The 22,817-nt window shown below is 40.4% G+C and overlaps 1 protein-coding gene across 1 annotated transcript in view; it reads right to left on the minus strand.

Annotated features, from left to right (window-relative positions):
- Positions 1-400: 400 nt before the first annotated feature.
- The window catches only part of SERPINE2 (serpin family E member 2), a 43,219-nt gene continuing 20,802 nt past the window's right edge, over positions 401-22,817 (minus strand). Inside the window, exons 2-9 of the mRNA XM_084847121.1 lie at positions 19,745-20,020; positions 17,562-17,789; positions 15,970-16,167; positions 10,469-10,667; positions 10,253-10,353; positions 8,093-8,179; positions 7,558-7,641; positions 401-4,931 (exon numbers count right to left, since the gene is read on the minus strand). Of these exons, the coding sequence (XP_084703247.1) occupies positions 4,894-4,931; positions 7,558-7,641; positions 8,093-8,179; positions 10,253-10,353; positions 10,469-10,667; positions 15,970-16,167; positions 17,562-17,789; positions 19,745-20,000 (1,191 nt within the window). The 5' untranslated portion in view covers positions 20,001-20,020 and the 3' untranslated portion in view covers positions 401-4,893. The remainder of the gene's footprint in view (positions 4,932-7,557; positions 7,642-8,092; positions 8,180-10,252; positions 10,354-10,468; positions 10,668-15,969; positions 16,168-17,561; positions 17,790-19,744; positions 20,021-22,817) is intronic.

The raw sequence follows: 22,817 nt of genomic DNA on the forward strand, positions 1-22,817 counted from the left end.
GGGAAAAGCTAGAGTACCAAGAATCAGAGTTTTCAGGGTTTTTCTTGTTTGAGCTAACATGTTACTATCCTGCACAATCATAGATGTGAAGGCAACATCTGCTGGTGACTCAGACTTGATAAGGCTTCTGGGAATCACTTTCAGAACACCAGCACAGTACAAATGTTTTCCTTCACAGATTGCCATCCTAAGAAACATAGTTTGTATCTATGGAATCAAATGTAGTTGTTCTATACCATTAAATAGCAATTTTCATGGTTTTTGTAGCACGCATCATTCTGTTTACAGATAATTCTATTTTGAGTTTTGGCTCAAAATAGAGGCAGGAACCACAGGGTTTTTAAAAACATTTGGTTTTTGACTTGACATTTTTGGTTTCCAGCCCTATAACAGTAACTCAAATCTTTTAAAAGTTTATTTTTAGCCATTTCTCCAACTTGTGCTTCCTATAATCACTTATAATGAAGTACAGTAATTTATGTGATAGACAAGATAAAATGTAAATACAAATAAGATTTTATTCAATGCTGTATCAGTGATCTGTCACAAGATGGTGCTGTAACCATTTTTTAAAACTTGAATTCAGTCTCAGAAAGCAAGTTAATTAAAAACATTCTGATACCAGCTTGTGCCTCAGTGACGTATTTTTAAAAGAGCATTACTCATTTTGAAGGTTTAAATATTGTGTAGGAGTCATCAAAGCCAGCCTGTATACATACTGACAACTCCACTATGGGTGGTTTCAGAGCACCAGACTGTAATTCAATGTGCCTGGTGCTCAGAAGCCACAGGAAGCTGCATCAGTCCTCAAGCAAACCCCCTGCTAATCCATATACCAAGGGAGTCTAGGCTCTAATACTCACACCTGGATTCATTGGGCAACTGTCACTTTCATAAAGTCACTTTCAGCAGTTTCCATCTGCAAATTGGAATCAATAGCTTTGCTCCTGTGACGGTTGTTAGGTTAAACTGAAGACTGTTAAGCACATCTAGACATTTTAGTAACCTAAAATGTCTGTGTTCCTTTTTGCAATTCCAGTTTAAAAACCAGGTGAATCAAAATACATGTTTGCTGTTGGCAATGCCTGTGCATATGCTTACTGTGTTTGGAGACTTGTTTTGCCTTTAACTTTCATCTGAAGTTCTCAAGGGAATGATCATTTTCCAAAGACAGTTAAAACTGCTATTTAAAACTACTTTGGGCTGCCATTTAGAAGCCAAGGATTAAAGCAGCTGTTTTATTATGCCCCATCCTGATCCTGTCTCATCCTCAGGATGGGACAGGATGAGACTTAAAATAAACCCCAATATAAAACATGGTTTCCTGCTATATGAACTCACAGTGAGTCTCAGGTTTATGTGCTCTCCCCACCCCCACCAAAAGGAGATTAATATCAGAAGTGAAAGCTTCCAAATGATCCACACTTCTATAATATCTTAACTGTACTTTGTTTAAAGTATGGTTAGCAAAAACAAGCCAGGATCAAACACTGTTTTCAGATTCTGGCTTATTCTCACTAGCCATAGTTTAAAGAAACCACCGTTCGCTAAATTCCACCATCATAGGAAACTGTGGTTAGCTTAAGCAGATACTTCTAATCTCTTCTGGCACATATTAAAGGAGATAAAACTGGGATGAATCATAATCTAATGCAAATGGGCAATGATAAACCTAGGGCCAAATGTAAGCGTTTAGAGGGGAGACAGGGAATGTGTGGCCTTCAGATGTTGTTGGACTGCAACTTGCATCAGCCCTAGCCAGCATCGCTAATGGTTAGGGATGGTGGTAGTTAGTCCAATAACCTGGAGGGGCACACATTCTCCATCCGTTTTAGAGCATGTCAAAAAGACAATCCAGTTTACCAATCTTTTTAGAATGAGGAAAGCCTCAAAGTGTAGCATACAACAGCAATCAATAGCTGTTCAGTTACCAGTAGGGATGTCAGAGAATTTTGCCACGAATCTCGGGGAGGCCGAATGCCAGCACATTCAGCCCCCCGAAATTGGTGGCGAAACGGTCTGCCCCCCGCCCCCCCTGGGACGGGACTTACCTTGGATGAATCCTCCTGGCGGCGGTGGCGGCAGCTCCGGCAGCGGTTCGGCGGCCAGTCTTCCGACCGGCTGCCGCCACCACCATTTCCAGTAAAAAAAAAAAAGTGATAGGCCACGTAAAGATTTACGTAGCCTATCACGGCTGAGTAAAAAATAACCGTGTGTACGCAAAAGGGGGCGCCCATGGGTGCCGCCATTTGCGTTCCTTATTTTGGCACGTCTAGTCTACGTAAACATTTACGTAGACTACAGCAAAAATAAGGGGAACGCAAATAGCGTAGCATCTACGCTATTTGCGTTGCCCTTATTTTCGCCATAGTCTGCGTAAATGTTTATGTAGACTAGACGTGCCAAAATAAGGAATGCAAATGGTGGCGCCCATGGGCGCTGCCATTTGCATACGCGCGGTTTTGTTTTTGTTTTGTTTTTTACTCAGCCATGATAGGCTACGTAAACATTTACATAGTCTATCACGGCTGACTGCAGGGACGCAAACGGCGGTGGCTACGGCCACCGCCATTTGCGGCCTGGCCAGCCAGGATTCGGGGGTGGAGGGACGGAGCGCCTCCCCCCCGGCCAGAATTTCGGGGGGGGGGGACGGAGCGCCTCGCCCCCACCGCAAATCAAATTTCCTTACAGGTAAGTGACTTTCGTACATCCCTAGTTACCAGATTCTGTCCTATTCTGCAAGTACTTTATTATTCCCCAAGGAGTGGGTCGCCTATTCTTCAGCTTCCCAAGTTACCATTCCTAACATGCAAGTGCTGAGAAGCAACTGGAACACAAGTATAGCTTAATAAACAAGTTTTCTAAGGGTGCAATCCTATGGCTGCTAGGCAGCGGCTAGACAGCCATAGGATTGTTCGGTTTCCAGGAACTGACCTTAGAGCCCATGCTCTGAGGTCAGTTCCTGGAAAACCGCCGTCCCGTCCCCTGCCGCTTTGTATGTGGCGTGGACTGTCCCTGGGCTCCACCCTCAGATGAGCAGCATGGAACAGGGCAAAAGGAGGCATTTCAGGGGGAGGGGAGCATAGAAGTGCCAGTACAATGCTTCCTATGTGTTGTCTGGCCTCCCCATGCCCCTGCTCCGAAGTCCTGCAGCTAGACAGCCAAAATCAGCTGTCTAACTGCAAATGCAGGGCGGCTGGAGCATGGAGGAGAAATTCCCTCCACGCTCCACCTGCCCTGCATTGGATAGGCAGTTGCCTCTGAGTTCGAAGGCAGCTGCCTATCCCAATAGGATTGCACCCTAAACCTACCATGGACAATTTGCTCATTAAGGTTTCACACCTTCTGACCTAATGGGTCTTGAATGCATGTTGGGAAAAGTAGGAAGCAGCCCTTAGAAATATAAATTAATAAGAAACCATCATAAGTAGTAGCTGGAACAATCCAAAACAAGTATGAAGATGGTAATCTGTACTAACAGCTTTTGAAAGTAGACTGTCCTACGTTAAAATATGAGATGAGTTATTTTTAAACTGAAGTGTATGAGCATTCAACGCTGTTACCTACTATGAAGGATCTTGTAATGTTTCCCTTTCACTTTACATTCAATATTAAAAAAGCACTACATTTCTGAAGCATGCATCCTTGCCACAGGAGACAATATGCCTCATGACCAGGTAGTTGATGCCAGAAGCAGCTTCCATTTAATTGTATCAAGATTAATGTTCATGTGAAACATTCCTGGAGGGGTACAAAGAAAAGTGTCTGGTCTCAGCTGGGACAGCTAAGATTCATTTAGCAGATGGGAAGAATGCATCCTTCCCATTAGACACAACCAAAGTAGTCAGAATCAAGGGACTGCGGACCTCATTTGTTTATTTGCTAAAAATTGCATTACCCAAGAAAGATGCAATGTCAAGTTAATGCAAATTTTTCCCATAGTTAGGGTGCTATAATGGGTATGGACAGTGTCCTTTATGTATGAAGCTATGGATTTTGATTTTCTTTCAACATAGAAATATCTTGCAAGGACAGTTGACATGACATGAGCCTCCAGTGATTATATTTTAAGTTACCTGCATACGTAGTACAGTCTGGAGCATCTCAGAATATTTATTGAACAGAGGTATTCTGACGTGCAGGAGGCAGGAGTAGCTTGTCACATACGAGAGCAGAGCAAAATTCCATCGGATCAGAAAATCAAGCTTGTGTTATCTTCCATTTGGCAGCTGAGTTTACAGTCAACTCCTAGTAGTACAGCTAATTATCTCCCCACCACCACCATCACTTTGAGACTATGCAGTTTTCAACTGTTCATAATGCTTTTATTTTTCCTTTGTACAAAAAAATATAAAATTTAAATCCATAGAAAGTGTATACTAGCAATGACTAGTTTACATTACACCAATGCAAAGGCGTTAACCGGGACATTAGTTGTTTAAGTCTCAGCAATACATGCACAAAATAAAATAAAAAATGGCTAAAGCTTTAAATTTCTAATGGCAATGCCTCATCAAACCACTTAATTGACAACAGTAGTAGTAGAAGGGCATGTACAAATCAAACCGAACAAAAATTGAAGTTGCCCCTTTAGTTCCAACTCTGGTTAAAAGACTTCTCAAATCACAATACAAAATACTTAAACCAAACAAAATTTCAAAAGTTGTTAGCACAGGGAAATAATCAGTAGTTTTAAGAATCTTTAAATTGTTTCGAAAAGGCATTTTATTTTTCCACAAAGAATCCCAGCTACTTAAGATTCCTTTTCAAAACCTAGTTGACCAACCACACTCAAAAGCTAGTTCATAGCCAAAGAATAGTGTACAAAAATATTTAACAGAACAAGGGCATCAATCTTTAAATTTGCTTCAGAAGGAAAATCTCTTCCCACGTTCAAGGTTTGTTGACTTGTCCCATAAACAAAACTGCACCTGAAGAAAATGTTATTGCAGATATTGTATTAATTCACAAACACCCTGTTTTGTACCAAAGCAAACACAATAATCTAGGCAAGAAAACTTTCAGTTAAGGAGCAAGTTTTCATCAATTGATCAGTCAATGACTTGGGTAGCAGCTGTGATCCTCAGAGACAAAGGGTCATTTTTAGGGCCATTTTGGATCTGGTACATTGCTGTAATAGGGAATGTCAAATATAGCACTGTCTTTAAAAAAAAAGAAAGCAGTAGCTTTTGCTTATTAAACAAATAAGGGGGCAGTCCTATACACTGTGCCGTTGCAGCCCAGAAGCCCCCAAACTTGGGGGCTTCTGAGATTTCTATGTCCTGCCAGGCTGAAGCCAGCAGGGTGGGAGGAGCAGTGGAGGCAATCCTTGCCTCTCCACCCTCCAGTCTTCTGTATTTTCACTAGAGAGACTTTTCAGCCCATCTAGCAAAGGCACTTTGGAAGGGGAGGAAAGGAGGTTCAGGATAACTTGTATCTTGGCCTTTCTCATCTTCTCGCCCCCCCACCGGAATACCCACTTTCCTCCTCCCCCAAGGTTGCCTTTCTGATCTCAGGGAAGCAGGTGGTACAGTTCTTTCAACACTGGCTATGAGGGGGAGGGTCAAGTCGGATCTCTGATTCCCCCTTCCTTGGAGGGGTTTCCCGAGCCATCCTGTGGCCCCTGGGATGTTCTCCAAGAGACCCTAGGATTGCTTTCCCAATGTATTAAATAAATTCTCACAAGCTCTTGAATTCAGCATCTCAAAGGCATGGCTTGGTAATATGCAAATTTAAATTTAATACCTCAATCCACTGGTTAGAAGGCAAGGTTTGTAAAAATTCTTTAAATCAGTAGACAGCCATGCATCCGATTTGAGTTTTGAACTAAAGTGGCATTTAGGAGTCAGACTATCCTAGGAGAAAGGACTATTTTGCTTTCATTGATTTAAAGTAGAGGTGAGTGAAAATAGCCTCCCCAAATTCCTAAACTTATTTGCATGTGGCAAAATTGGAGCGACTATTTCACTAGGGCGTAAAGGAATTCACCAACAGTTTCTTGGGGGCTCACCATTACTAGTGGCAGAAGCAGAGCTACTGCCCTCACCCCCTGGTTTGCTTTGCTGCTGTTAACTGCACTGGCAGCCCCACTGCTATTTTTCATGCTCTGCAATTCCCCACCTAGTCTTATTCTGTGCCACTGGGGAAAAATGGCACCCACTACAAAAATGGTGGAGATTATTCTGGAAATATTTGGCAAAATGGTGCTTGGGGGAGGGGGGGAATTCAGAAGAAAACCTCTTTTGAAAAATTTCAGCTTTAATTTAAAGACATTTTAATGCCTATTACTAAAACCTCACAAGATCTCCTTTTCAGTTTATTAAATATCAAGAGCATGATCTAGGAAAACTCAAACACTTTTAATTTTAATTGGAAACATTTAAGTACATACTTACGTACCCCACTGAAAACCTAATGAGGCTTAACAATGTTTAACACTTGGGGTACAACGTATCCACAATTACTAACAAGAGAAGGCAACCACCATCATGCATTTTCCAACCGAGTGCTATATATTGTCTACATTAAAGGTGACAGTAATGAGCAACTGAATTAAATAGATTTTAGGACAAACCCATCATGAATCTTAAACCTAGAGTATTTCATCCATAAATCCACTAAATAAAAAACCTATTAAATTATATACGCTGAGAACGCATCCTGAGTTAAAATTTGAACGTTTTGGGATTGCCAAGTTGACCTGTGTACAGCCCCTTCATGTTGTCTGGTAATTCCCTATATATCTGGATGTATGAAATGTGTTGCTTTACATTTGGTTTGTTATGTGAAAGATCTAACCAGCCATGTACAGCTTTAAGTAAAAGGCACTTACCCTTTTACTAAAGCACCACTTCCTAGAAAATTCAACTGAAATCAGCCTATACAATTCTGTATAAATGCATTTATGATCATGGCATCTTTAAAATATTCAGCCTTTTCCAGCAGATGTTGTTTTTTCCCCATATTTGATGGGGAGGGGAGCAGGGGGAGGGAATGAGACAACTGAAATATTGCATATAGATTTAGTTACAATGTCCTACTACTTTAGTTGCCTTCTCAGTCATTTTCTGAAAAAATGTGTTTTCCCTAAGCAGCTCACTTATGCTGAGCCTAGAATATCAATTAGAAGAAAAACAGAGCAGAGAAGTGGAGCAAAGAGAGGAGATGTGTGTTTTGACAACCAGCCAGCGCTCCTCTTCAGAATCACATAATGTGCCTTTGATGTCCTAAGCTGCCCATGTCTGAGAACTGATGCCAGAAGTCTTCTCCTTCCACAGGGTTGGCATTTTTACCTCAAGCATGCATCATATATGTAGATGAGCTAATGAATATGCTGGTGAAAGAGGGCCTATTAGTTCCTGGCAACAACCCTTGAGTGTTGAAATCGCATACAGCTGCAGATTGCTCTCGCCTCCAAGAGAAGAAACCTCTTATGCTCAATATTAAAGAGAGGAGTTTCAGAGCCTCAGGCTTTGTCTCCCAGGGAATGCTGTTTGTATTTAGTCAGTATTAAAAGAATGAAGACAACATAATGCAAAGCAACATAGAACTGCTTACCTGTAGGATTGTGTCGTATGAAGAATACAAATGGTCTGTCTACTACAAACCAAGGAGGTGATGATCTGGCTATTAAAATTGCAGCTTGGATAAACAAAAAAGAATGATTAGTCACTCTATGGCTCTAAACCAAAATCACCTGAACGGAAAAATTTAAGCAGCATTTGGGGGATGGATGCAGCAGCACAAAGAATCCATTTGCAAGACTAAGCATATTATTCTTAAACAATATTTTGGTTTGGGCAAATAACTAAGGTTTGTGAAATGCTGCCAATCAATAGCTATTGATGCTTACATTTCTCAGGTCAGTGTCCAAGCACCACTGCTTTAAGACTTATTTTTGCTTTCTGGAAGAATGGTATATCCATTAGGAGTTGGGGGTAAAATACAGGAGTGCTTTTTTAAAGTCTGTCAGATGATTCTGGCATGGCAATTCTGTTCCAACAATTCATTAACACTGATGAAATTATGTTAATAAAGTACATGTAGAAGTGTTAGATATTAGTGGTGGTTTGAATGGAAGTCAAATGCTTACTTGTTGTTGCAGAAGCTTTGGTTCCATCTTCACTCACTTCAATTTTTGCTTTTTGCAAGATCTGAGATACATGAATGCTTTCTGATCCTGTTAGAGTAAAAGTAACACATATCCATAAGTCTACATATATACACACTCATGTTACATTCCTTAAAGAATAAAATTTTAATGGGGAGAACCAGAGCAAGTTCTGATTCTATAAAATTCTATAAAATGTCTTGATTGCCATTAAGAGATATTAAAAATATCCCACATGCAAAGGATACTGGTCAAGGTAACATTTATTAGAGATATTTTTATACCACCCTTCAGTAAAAAAAACCTCCCCAGGTGGTATTCATAAGAATACAAAAACAAATTAAAGGACAATATGCAGATAAAATAATAACAGAGGAACTAGAAGACAGCAATTTGAAAAACCAAGTAAAAACAATTAAAAGAACTAAAATTATACCTAATTTTAGGCCTGCAGAAAAATATTTTAAAATATTTTTGCCTGTAATGACAACAGACACCAGTCAAACTTCTCTGGAGAGAAGGTGCCACACTGAGAAGGCCCTCTCGCTTGTAGTCACCCATTTCACGTCAGACAGCAAGGGCACCTGTAGAAGACCCTCTGCTGAAGACCTTGGTAGGCACGTATGTGGTTCTCCAGCTACCGGAGTTACAAATGGTAATGGGCTTTAAAGGTCAAAACCAGTGGTTTGAATGGAACGGCACCGAGAGTGGAACTATTCCCCATGGTCCTCCCTGCATGGCCTCAAAATCTCCTCTGGAAAGTTGGGGGATCCTCCGGAACAGATTTTAGGGGAGCAAGGAGGGAGGAGAGGGAAATAAAGTCCTGTTGCGCAAGTAGAGCCATGTTGGCTTGTGTCTTTTGAGTTTAGTGCTTCATCCCAGGTTCTCCCAATCCTTCTTTTAAGGGCTGGTATTGCACAGCCTACCTTCAAGGCTTTTGGTTCTTGTATAACAGAAACATTTTTGTACAATGGCCTCTTATAAAAACAGCCAGGAAATAGTGAATTAAAAAAAAAAAAACATTAGTAAAAAGCATCTTTTGTCCCTTCTGTACAGTGGCAACAGCATTGCTCTTAATACAGAGAACACAAACTGCACGGTTTCTGGATCTTCTACCAAATTTATTAACAGCTGCAGAACTAGTGGCACACACTGCCAGTTCTTTCCAACCATCGCTACAATAGATGATGCATTCTTTGAGCAAAAGATGAATTATTTCACAATATGAGGTGAAATATTGGTTTTCACTATTTTATAGGAAAAACTCAACACTGAAACCTAAGCACAGTTTTTGAAAACAGTTGTATACACAGTTTGAAGGATTTCGGTTTGGATTTAAAGTTGCAATGCCATTAAGTGTTTATCACTTAAGAGAAACTTATATTTCATAGTAAAGCTTGAGTGTGTGCTTAAAGTGGTGGCCAAAAATACTAGGTGCAAGCATTTTTAAGGAACAACTTTTCCTCCCATGCCAACCAAAGATTTTTTTTAATGGGTAACTGCAGTTCAATGCTGCCTTAATCAATATGTTTTGTTGTAACATGACCATCTTTACTTATACCCACACATTCAAAATTAAAGAAATCTCTGCATATCTAAAAAACACACACAACCCCAATTAGAAGCTGTTCTAATGGGAGTTGGTTGCATTAGATAATTCTAACATTTCCATGCAACTTCACTGAATACCAAAGTCAGTGTGTGCCTTTTAGTTAACTCTGCATATAGGGGATAAGACCTTGATTATAAGACTTATCACCAATTTGATTATCAGGCGTTACACCACAGGTCCAGTAGCAGGACATCTTGGGAAAAAACCTTGATGAGAACTGAACACATGGTTTGGAAATTTTGACACTGCTGCAGATCACAGAGCAGCCTACCCCAACCTAGTGCCCTCCAGATCCTTTACACTACAACTCTCATCAGGCCCTGTCAGCATGATTGCTGGTCAGAGATGATGGGAGTCATAGACCAATATATCCAGAGGGCACCAGGTTGGGGAAGACTGTCATAGAGCAATGTCATATTTTGTTAAATTCAAACATCTTTCACTGACAAGTGGCACAAAGCCAAATTAGGCATACTACAACTCTCTAGTTCTCTTGAAATCATAAACAAGAGAATCAGAGGGTAACTTACTTGTTATTTTTGCAAAGTTTGCCTTGGACTGTTCAAACATATCCCGAATGCCAAGCTCTTTTAGAGGTTCCTTTAAATCTGTTTCTGCTTCTGCTGTAAATCTGGTGGGAGCAACAGAAACAGTGTTGGTCCGAGACTAAAATTAGTGTGTAATTGATAAAGATTTTTCAACAGGAGTTTTCTTGATTCAAGTAAAGTGAGAAAAACAGTACATACTTAGGCAAAATAACCTGCACTCTCTTTTGTACCATAGTTGTCATCCAGCTCTGTATAGTTTTTGTGCTAATGTGAGGAATAATAGCAGACAAAGGAGTCGTACTTTCTGTGGGCAGAGCAATCAACATGCTGATACTTTCACCATGGTATGGCAATTCAATGATATTGTACCACAAGTCGTTGGGAGTGCTTGTTGTGCCTAAGAGAGAGAAAGAAATGGGGGGGGGGATTTAAGATTTAACAAAACTTTCAGCCTGAATTGCATAGCAAGACAACAACGGCTAATGACTCAATAATAAGTAGCTGTTGGATCAAATTTGATCAGGGTGCAGGGAGAGATCAGGGAGGAGGGAGATGTTGGGTTAACCGCTGTCTGGTTTTGCATATCATACTGACAGCTTCTGATTGTGTCGATCGGAGGTGGTTAATAGAAAGTGGCTGCAGCTTGTGCAGTGTGCATCCCTGCAGATTGTCGGTTAAATAACCCACAATTTTCCACTGTGACATGCGAACTGGCCCACTACAACTCCCTACTATTTTCAACAACTCTGGGGTGGGGTCTCTACCATGGGTAGACCAAGCCTGCAGAACACCCCACCCCCCATCTTAGCACTGTCAGAGACAAACATATAAACACAACAAAACGATCTTGGAGCACTTCAAAAAGACTAACATTGATTACAGCATAAGCTTTTGTGGACATGCCCCACCTCATCAGAAGAATGATGTGCTTACATACACAGGTATGGAGAGGGGAAGGGAGAATGCAAATAGTGAAGCTAATGGCCATGAAAGCAAGTGACAGCTTGTGAAAATTCTATGTAAAGCTTAAAATGTATACAAGGCATAGCGGCCATTGAGATAGCAGTAATTGGTGGTAACACAATCATTCTAGCTTTGTTCTGTTAATTAACACCTCTAGCAGGAAAGCAAACACCACCCTGATTTAAGCCTAAACAAATAGAGCTTATCAAGAAGTTTAATTCTAGCTCAGCAATTGTGGTGACTCTGCTGGTTTTGTTTTTACTGGGGAAATCAGAAATGCTGCCAAACCTCCCAAGTGTCATACCAACCATCTCTGTGTAACTTCAAAATACCATTGGTTATTTAGATATGAATTGATATGAATCACATATTCTAAGGACATCAGGACAACAGACAGAGAACACATTACAGTACAAAGGTTGCTCAAGAAGCTTTACCGAGTCAGGATCAAAGAGTAAAATTAGACACCAGTGCTAACGTAAGTTACATTGTACTAGCGTGAGGGACCTCTAGTGTAATGCTCATAGCATTGGCTGGTGCAACAGGATTCTCTAGAAAACCCATTGCACAGTTAATGTTTTGCCACTGTGCTAGAGCAGGGGTAGGCAACTTAATGGTGAGGAATCATGGGAGTTGTAGGCCAAAACATCTGGAGAGCCACAAGGCACCCGCCCCTGCATTAGAGCTCCCTTACACTTGCACAACATAATTTTCATGTTAATATGAGTGTCCAAAATATTATTACATTTCTATACTGCCCCACAGCCAAAGCTCTCAGGCTGGTTTACAAAGGTTAAAACACTAAAAATACAATATACAAACATTTAAAAATAAACTCACAAATAGAAAGTATACACAAAGACAACATATATCTAAAAAAAAACCTTTGAGCTATCAGCCAAACCATAAACAAATCCAGGATCCATTAAGACTCATTACATGCTGCCAAATACCTAGGAAAAGCAAAAAGTCTTGACTTGTCACCACAAGGATAACAATGTTGGTGCCAGGTGGGCCTCCTTTGGGCAAAATACTGCCTAAAGACCCCAGATACATTGAGCAAGAGTACGTAATAGACTTCAGGTGGCAAAATTCATCCCCCATCCCAACACTCCTAATGTTGTGGCCACTGAATATTTTCAGACCTTGTTGGGCTGTTTTACTAGGGGAGAGGCTGCTCCTTTGTTTGGTTTATTTTAATGTTTTGTACTTCTGCAAACTGTGGTAGCTCCATCTTGTTTCTCAGTAGCTCTGTTTTGGCTGCATAGCTGTCACAGTTCAGCACCTGAGTTCTCTATTAGTATATATAATGATACAAACTGCCTGGGTGACAGTGTAACAATAGTAAACAAACTGAATTTGCACGATATACATTTTAGGTGGCAGGAGGGGTACAAACCACTCTCAGCTACATATCATTAGGGCAGAGCCCTTTTCTTTGGGTCAAAGAAGAGAAAGTTTTGTTCATGTAAAGGTAGCAAATATAGCAAAGCCATCGGCACATTCTTCAGAAACAAGCCAAGTGTTCATATTGAGGGACATTTTAGGCAAAAACTACGGCCGAATAAATTACTTTTTTAATCCCAAAGAACGAACCATTGATCAGAAATAAGTCCCAGAAAGGAACTATTGTACTGCTTTGTCTGGATAAAAATCAGTGTTAATACTATAAGAAGATTGTAACTGGCCTGAAGATAACGTGTAGGAATTAAATGTTCAAGAGTATCATCAAAGAGAAAAAAGGATTCAAAGAGAATATCTATTCTTGACTTTGTATTTTAAATGGCTTTAAACAAACACTCAGCTAGTTAACATTCTTTTGCAGGATGTTTGCATGACAAGTCAACTGGCTAAGAAAATGTACAGTGTTCATGAAATACTGTGTACAAAATGCTTTCCAGGTAGGATTTTTTCAGGTTTTATTGTGTACAAAATGCTTTTCAGGTAGGATTAGAGTTTTAGCAAAAGCTTCCATTCTCAAATGCTTCTAGCTTAACATAATTGTTAAACACTGTAACTATATTCACAGTACAGAAAAAAGCAGTATTTTAGAAACTAGTTTCCTGTAACAGCTGGGGTTGGTAAAGAAGTTTGTGCTATTCAAGGACATGAAAACGTTACAATGCAGCACAAACAGTAGGAACAGAAAAGTCAAGATTTCATAGATGCTACCAAACCAGAGCAATTATAATAGCTTGATTGGAAATTAGATTTTGTGCTAGTAATTGTCTTACTGCAGTACTTTTATGATCAGTAGAGTTAGTGCTTCAAAGATGGAGAAACTTATCTAAAATGCCTGAGAAAATAGTGACCTGGTTTGCACATCTGGTGTACAAGCTGGAAAGAGCAGGCACTTTGCTTCCCATGTGCCCGCCACTTCTGCTTTTAATCAACAACCTCCAATCAGCTCGTTCATAGGCTGATGGGAGTGACATGCCAACCCAGACCAATGGGTTGTTTAGTGCTGTTCTCCATTCCTCAGCCCCTTGGCAATTGAGGTATGGTGTTCCACAAGGTACCATCTTGTCCCCAATGTTGTTTAACATTTATATGAAGCTACTGGGAGCAGTAATTAGGGATGTGGAGCCAAGTGCCATCAGTATACTGATGACACACAGCTCTATCTCCCTGTGACATCTGAATCAGGTGAGGCTGTGCAAGTCCTGGATCAGTGCCTAAACTAATAATGGGCTGGATGAGGGCCAATAAACTGAAAATGAATCCTGGCAAGACGGAAACCCTGTGGGTGAACGGTTCCCAGGTCTGGGAGATAGGCTAATGTCCTGTTCTGGATGGGGTTGTACTCCCTCTGAAAGATCAGGTTCATAGTCTCAGGGGTACTTCTAGATCCACCAATGTCACTGGAGCTGTAAGTGGCCATGGCAGCTCGGAATGCCTTTTACCAGCTTCAGCTGGTTCACCACCTACAGCCTCTCCTGGACAGGGGTAATTTGACCACAGTGGTATAGGCACTAGGAACCTCAAGGGTGGATTACTGCAATGTGCTCTATGTGGGGCTGCCGTTAAGGCTGCTCTGGAACTGGAGCTAGTGCAGAATGCAACAGCTTGGCTGTTGTTGGGAGCTGCCCCTTTTCAGCATGCAACTCCTTTACTGAGGGAACTGTACTGGCTGCCTATTTGCTACTGGGCCAGGTTTATGATTTTAGTACTAGTGTACAAAGCCCTAAACAACTTGGGACCAGGATCACTGAAAGAACATCTTCTCTCTTACCAACCTGCCTGGTCACTGAAGTCATCAGAGGGTGTGTTCCTGGTGGTTCCACATGGACCTAAGCCCAACTGGAGCCCAGGAAGAAGAGGCTTCAGTGTGGTGGCCCCTTTCCTATGGAACTCCTTGCCTCTGGAAGCCAGGCAGGTGCCAACACAGTGTAGTTTTTGGTGTCTCCTGAAAACAGCTCTTTTCCAGGAAGCCTTCCTTAGTTGACCAGCCAGTTTTATTGGCACATTGCCTTTAAAAAAAGTTATTTTAATATCATGTTTTATTTGTTTTATCTTTGTATCATTTTATCCCTTGTTGTTCACCACTCTGGAATCTGTTTAGATGTGGAGAGGTACACAAATGTTGTAAATAAATAAAATTTAAATGTTGGTTTTATGTTGTGTGAAACATTTCACATGGGCAAGCTAGAAATAAAATGAGATTCAACTGGCAGATTCTCAAAGCTATACAAGTAGTTTTATTTAATTTATGATGAGCCATGGCATCCCCAGGAACCACTTTGCATATCCAACCCACACTCAGGGGTTGTCATGTCATGTGAACCCGGCGAGTGCAAATTATGCAAGCTTTAAACAACCCTCACATAGCCTATGACCTGTTCTAGGGTTATGCGATGGTTGTTTGGTTGTTTAACCCTTGCATAACCCACGCTCACCAGGTTTGCATGACATGAACCACCCCCCACCCCGGGCAAGGTTTGAATATGCAAAATGGCAGCTGCACATGCATCACATGTTATTTACTGTTTCAGACTTGGTCTCCCCAACCCCCTTGAAACCATACTCTTGAGTACTAGACCTCATGGTACTTGAAACGAGTTGTAACAAGTAAGACTCACTTCCTCTGGCCAACTTCATAAGTCAGTATTTACAGACCATAACTCAGTGGTAGGGCGTGCATGCATATGCATATATATATATAAATATATATATATATATATATATATATATATATATAAAAAGAATTAATCCCTGGCACCTTCAGTTTAAAGGATGAGAAAGCAGGGAATGGGGAAGACTTTTGCCTGGAGACTGTGGAGTGCTGCTCCTCGAGTACACAGTATTGAGCTAGATGGACTTGTAGTCAGAGCTGGTAGAAGGCAGCTTCTTGTTATAACATGAATATTTACGTTTTCCCACATGAACCATATCTTAGTCTGTTTAGGAGTACCAAAGCTGTTTGTAAATATTTACTGAAAGAAACCCCCTCAAAAAATGTAATATTTGGATCTGAGACATCCATACAATTTATTTCCAAACAACAATGTTGAGATTTTATGTAAATTTCCAGAAGATTTTAAGTCACCCAGCTATTAAATATAAATTATGTTTTTACATAATCGCAGCAGAATTTTGCTCACCTAACAATTTATTTCAAAGGTCAGTTCTGCCATACAATATATCCACAATTAATAATCTTTGCTGAAGTTTAGCAATGAATTCTAGAAAAAAGCTATGCATATTTCTAAATTAAGAGTTTTTTTAAAAAAACATACCACATCGGAACACTGACAACTGAGCCAGCATAGGCACTTGGTAAGTCTTTCCATCAGCTCCATTAAATGTTCTCTTTTTTGTGTTCTCTGGCTGAAAACGGGATTTCCATAATCCTTTAAAGTATACTGCATTTACCAGCACTAATCTGGTGAGATCACTATCGATAGCATCTGGAGACAAGACACTGTCAATCATACCTGAAAAGAACAAAAGAAAAAACTATACATTATCAGCACAAAAAACCTGTTAACTATAACAAAGCCTGGGGAGGGGGGAGTAAAATATACTTTGATAACAAGTTGCATTAGTAAAAGCTGAAGCAAAATTCAAAGCAACAGAATCAACAGGAAGCTTCAGTAAGAATGTTCTAATGCACTGAGTGGGAGGTGAGCAGAAGGTTGATATGTACACATGTCCAATAAGACTCCTAGTTGTTGCTTTTCCTCCTCCTTAGAAAGGGGGCACAGAAGGAAGGTGTGATTTAATAAAGAAGGGCTAGGATTACCAACACCTGGGACTAGCCTAAGGTCTCTGATGAATACTCTTCCAGTTTGAGTTTGCAACAGATTTGGGGGGTTGCCTGGATGGAACTTACTGAAATCCACTATAGCCCACCTTGTTCTAAAGGATCCCACTTTCTCAAAGGCTTGCTATGCTTCTACAGAAAGCCCAAGTACGCATGTGCACCAGTCTCAGGATTAGCACGTGCCAGGGCCTTGAAACCTCCAGGCACCAAGACCCCAAAGATTCAAACACATGCCCTCCTCTGGAATGTATGCAGAAATCCCACTCCCAAATTCTAGGGGCATATTACTATACTATTTGATTTTTTAATAGCAATAGATAAAATATTAAGCAAAACGTTGAGCTCATAAACAAGAAATCAACAAGCCACAATCATGTTCAGCCCTCTCACCAGCTCACACACTACCCATCTACTGACAACTGGTGTGTGTTTTTTTTCTTTGAGCTCTATAATGAAAGAATTTAAAGAAACAAGAATAGATTTGTGTTGGTACAGGTGACAGAAGGGATTCTTTTTGCGGAGAATTTGTGCACTTTGGGCAAAATATCCAGATAAGTGAGTATCAAGGAAATTACTACTACTGTATTCTCAGAATGTAATCACGTGGTCTTAGCTTAGAGAATGAGATTTGACATTCTATAAAATCAAGCTATAATACTGCAATTATTTAAAGGTACAATATGTACTCACAAGTGAGGATGTATCCAAAGCAATACAAATGCTTCTGATGTTTTTTTTTAAAGCTCAGATTTTCTTAGAATTTGAATGGTAAATGGAAAAAAGGAAGGGGACCAGTAGTAGCAAGGGGGGCAGAACTATAGTCCCCAAGAAGAGATACTATCAGATCTAAAATACTTATTATTATGCACCCTCAATGCACAATCAATGCACATGGTGCTTTACAAAGTAACCATATCAAAACAGACAGGTGCCTTCTCCAAGCAGCTTACAAGTTAAATTTTAGAGGTAGGGAAGAAAAAGAGAGAGGGCTAATAACTAGAGGAGGAATAGAAAAGAAAGGGGTAACAAAGGGAAAATATAAATTAGCTGCTTATCATTACATACCCTTAGTTTCATTTTTGACCCACTGGTTGATCGTATCAGAGGCAGTGGTTTGGTCCTCAAAGTCAATGCCCTTGACACTGCACTGAAACACCTCATTGTTTCTTGAAACAAAAGGCACTTCCATTTTCAAGCCACTTTTTGCAAAGACTGCATTTGCAATTGTCACAACATCTTTATTCTTCTTTGAGACTATGGCTTTGTTTATCTTTTTCAGTACTTTACCAACTCCTAATGGAAAACAAGAAAGGATCCTTTATAACATAATACTTAAAATCATTAAAATAAGCACTAGTAAGGATGCGAAGACTGAAGATAGATTTGGAATAGTGAACCAACTAAAGCTATGTCCTGTTGTAGGCTTCCCGTAGGCATCTGGCTGGCCATTCTGCCTTTGGTCTGATCCAACATGGCTCTTCTTATTTCCAAAGGAGTAACCATCTTAGTTTGTTGCAGCAAAAACGATTCCTGTGATACCTTAAAGACTAACACATTTATCATGGCATAAGCTTTCACAGCCTAGGGTCCAGGTATGAAGTGTTGTCCTAACTAAAGAAGGGAAGCATGTTTACTCAAAAGCAAGTTCCAATTATTTCATTATAATCCAATTCAAAATAAGTTTGTTTAAGGGATTCTAGAGCCAAGCAAAGATTAGGCATCCTGGAACATGCCACCCACAAACCTAACACAGTAAAGCGTTTTTGCAGTGGGAAGAACTAAAATTGTACTCTTCCAATATTACAGCCTTTTTTGCAGTGTTCAAGCACTGTATTAAGACAACAGAACAATCAAATGCCCTTAACAGATGGAAAACTGCGAGAGAGATAAAACATCCTTGGGAAAGTCACCAAATGTTGGAGGACTTGAAGCCAAATTTCCTAGATCTACCACATTGGTCATAATACTGCATAGCCTCACAAACTCACCACAGACGCATACCCCCTCAGAACAAAGAGGGTCCTGTCCACTGTCACCAGTGATCTAAGTAGAGCCTGAAATCTGGACAACTGGTAGAACTGGGTCATGATACGTTGCTAGCTCTCCTTTTTGCTAAACTGCATGAGAGAACGCAGCCTGAGAGACTGCACTGCTGTAAGAACAACTGCTATGCCCACCATGAATGTCTTATGTTCTCCAGACACCTAACACAAATTGGCTGAGTACTCAACATGTAGGAGTATCGAAACCTTGCTGCAGTGTGTCTTTATCTTGTGTGACCAGGATTTTCTGACTATACCCAAATTAAAATCTCAGTGCACCAAGATTCTTGTGGATGACTTAAAAGTGCTCTGTCAGATATAACAGTGTGGTATTTAAGGTTACTCCATAAAATAATTCAAATCTTCAGGGCTTGGAGAGGGCCTTAGCCATTTGCCAAAAGAGAAAACAGGTAATTGGGTAGCATACCTGCCACAGGACATTACAGTATTCTTATTTCTAGAGGCATGGAGAAATATTCATTTTTGGAAGGTTTCAATCAAGTGAACTTTGTTCACAGTGGTCCTAGCCCTCTGAAATGTGCTCAGAAGCAGCACTGGAGCTTTCAAAACTCAGCATGCTAAGGAAAGCAACAAGGTCTAGGAAGCCCCTGTCAGGGGAGTGTTTCTGGCCGGGGAATGCAAGTCTGACGCCTGCCAATGTTCGGAATGCAGCCTGACAAATGCAAGACCTTGAGCAGCAAAGGAGAACTCTGGAAAGGCTACATGTTGCTACCGCAACAGCACTGAAGGATCCAAAGTGATAAAAGAGCCAAACAAGCGGGCTATGGATTTAATTTGTTACTTAATACAAGGATATTTTCTTGAACATCTGATGGCATGCATGAGAGGATGTCAATCCTACATAGAGGGGCATTTTATGCTTCCCAAACAGCCTTGGCAATGAAACTCGCTCCTGTTTGCTTTGGAACCAAGAGGACAGCCCTTGTTAAACTTGCTGTATTTAGTATCAATGCTGGACACTGTGGCCAAGGATGCTTTCTGGTAAGAGAGATAGTGCTTCACTGCCACTTATGTAATATGCACTAGACCAAGATAACTGGTTAGTGTTCTCAAGCACAGTAGCTACTGTTCTTACGACAGGTCCTTCTTTGTATGCTTATGGAAAATTATAGTATAGGTGAGATTTATTTTAGAGACTGATACAAACATGCCCAAACCCTGCAAGAACAGATCGGAAGAACTGACCATTTACACTGTATCTCATCACTGTTGTCAGCTGCTTTTTTGTCTTGCCATCAGCTCCTAGCTGAAGCATTCCAAGTACTGATGCAATTCCATGTGGAGAAACCACAACATTATCCTTAGATCTGGTTTTGACCAGCTGATTGAAAACTTGGATTCCAATGTCTGAGCCCAGTTCCTCAAGAGAGAGTGGATTTGGTGGGAAGCACATGCACGTTGAAGTCAAGCCAGCAAAGATGAGGGGGAAATGCCAGTTCATGGTTCCCAACCTAAAACAACCTAAAAAGGGGAAATACACACACAAAGTTAAAGAATGGTCAGAAGCATGTCAGTTCTCTATTTCTAGATGCTGTTCACTGGTTGAAAGTCATAAATAAGATTACTTACTATGACTTTATGCAGCTCCATAAATTCAGACATAAAGTCCAGCACTCACAGTTATAGGGTGAGCCTTTCACAAGAGGAAAAGTTAGCCATTGTATGTGGACAAGATGCCAGTAGGAATGAAAATAAATCCAAGTTCAGTACATACAAGACTTAAGCGACTAACTCAGGATCTGAAGCCAGAAAGAGCATTCAAGGTTCCACAGTACTATGCAGTATATATGCTAGCATAAACCATATTATTTTTAAGCACACCAACTCTTCTTACAGGTTACATGTGCCATTCTGTAAGAGAAAGAATTTTCAACATCATAGTGATACGGAAACCATGATTTGCTTGTTAATCTAAGCTTGTGTCTTAGTCAAAACCTCCTCATGTTTTATAATCTTATTACCTGGGCCAAAATCCCAGAATGAACGAAAATTTGTTTTTACTCTTGAAACATATGGTTTAGTAGGAGTCAATTACATATTGGGCTTTATACCTTGCATTCTCATGGCTTCAGTGCACTGGAAACTTCAGTATTATCTTTACACAGAATCTACCTTCTACACACTGTGCTTGTGGCAAGCCCCTTTGTATTCTTGAACCCTCTGTCCTACTTTCCTGAGTATTACTCATGGTTTAGCACTTGGTTCTGTGAGCTATAAGTAAGAGATTGGGATGTACCCTGATCAGCTTTAGACATCTTCTGCTCCATATTTTATTTCTGCCACTAGCACATGATTGAGGTTTCCTTTCTCTCCACTTCAAAACTCTGGAAAATTTTCTAAGTCAATTCTATTGAGTTAAATGTAGCAGAATGCAGCCACAGTTTCTTGATGGACTTGCCCCTCTGCTGCCACCCTTAAATGCCTTGGATTCAAGAGAAAATGCTCCCTTGCTCAGTGTAATCTATGTCACCCAACAGTTCCCTCCCTATTTGTCCCACCACTGCAGCATCCACTCCAGTCACCCTATGTGAAAATGCCCCACTGGAATACCAGAGAGTAAGGAGGTGAAGCAAAGTAAAGAGGTTAGGGAAGAAAAACTTTCTAAGAATGCGGATCTCCTTTTGTCCTAGACTTCTGGCATAGCTGCAATACTATGCAACAAGTGGGCACAGAAACAACAGCTCTGGGACCTCCAACTGCTGCAATTGTACAAAAACAGTAATGCCCCAAGCCCACAGATGGGATGAGCTGAATACTAAATTAAGCCATAACGTGTACTCTTTTCACCCTTCTATTTCATATCTAAGAGGGAAAAACGGTCAGGAAATTAGAGGTCCAATAAAGCTGATAAAGGACGCTCTGCTTTTAACCATGTCTGAGAATGGAGGCATTTTGTTAGTAGAAAAAAAGAACGCCTGCAATGCCACTATAAAAATCCTCTCCTCCTCCTTCATTGATTATGCCAGTGTTTCCAAAACAGGGTGTGGATGGGCTCTTCTATGGCAATATGGGGCATCAGAATAAAAGTGTAGTAGGGGGCAGGGAGGGAAGGAAAAAGGAATGTTGTTGCATAGCTTATCGATTAGAGATTTAGGGTGCAATCCTATACACGTAGGATACAACTCGCAGCATTCCCCACTTAGCATGTCTGGTTTAACAGCTTAAACTTCCCTAAAGTGCTGGCTGAAAAAGAACTATTGCTGACAAAGTAGCAAGTCCTAGGTGCCCTTCACACCCAACCACAGTTGCGTGGGGGCTGCTTCTTCTCCATGATGCAAAATCACACCATGTGCTGACTACATGGAAATACCCTCTGTGTGTGTATGTCCACTAAAATCACATCATAGAAAAGCATATGTATTTTAAGAGGGCACTCCAGAATCTAAAAAAAAAAAAATCTTGCTCTGAACCAGTTGCAAATGCTTCTACACTATTTAGGTAAGACCTCTGGTTGTTGCTGCTACATGATATAACATGTCATGCTATTGGCCTATTTCCTCCTTTATATTTAAGATGTAGGAATATTTAATTCTTCTACAACTTTTAGTATTTCAAATTTTGTATTTTTTGAAGAGTCTGTTCTCTAAACCTTTCCTTGGACACGTATAACTGCAGAGATAGCTTCTGTCAACCTTACAACACATTCTAAACACACACCATACAATTTCAGCCTTTTTTTTCATTCAGTTGACACACGGGATTGAGACAAAAAAACTCCGTTAGAGCTTTCTACCCTCCAAAAAGCCTATAATATATAATGAATTTGTTACGAATTCAGTAGTTTCAGTCATATGCACACTGACTTTACAATATGAAACATGTTATAGGCAATGTCATATATACTTCCCTCGTACTGGGTAGCAGTATGAAGATTTGTATTTCACATGATCAACAATCAGGGTGGGGAGAAGCCAGTCTAACATTTAGTGTATGCCCATGAAAATACAAAGTAATAAAAATTTGTAAGGATTTTGTTTGCTCGTGTATATACCCTTATAAATCAAGCAAGCAACAGTGGGCTGACATGTGGATGAAGCTGTCAAGTACACTCTAGCCTGCTTGAACAATGCCTCAGTTTACTCTAAAAATTATGTTCAGTACACAGGGAACACTTCCAGTTTCCTAATTATAGTTTAACCAAATCTTAGGAATACACACAGCTTGCTTTTAAAAAAGCTCTATTAAGACTAGATTTGAAACTGCCATCCTTCCTACACTTGGAAAGGAGAAGCCAGGATCAGGCCCATCATTTTTTCAG

The sequence above is a fragment of the Heloderma suspectum genome, chromosome 3 (assembly GCF_057233095.1).
Source record: "Heloderma suspectum isolate Gila_16-S chromosome 3, 16-S_ref, whole genome shotgun sequence".
Taxonomy (NCBI): Eukaryota; Metazoa; Chordata; class Lepidosauria; order Squamata; family Helodermatidae; genus Heloderma; species Heloderma suspectum.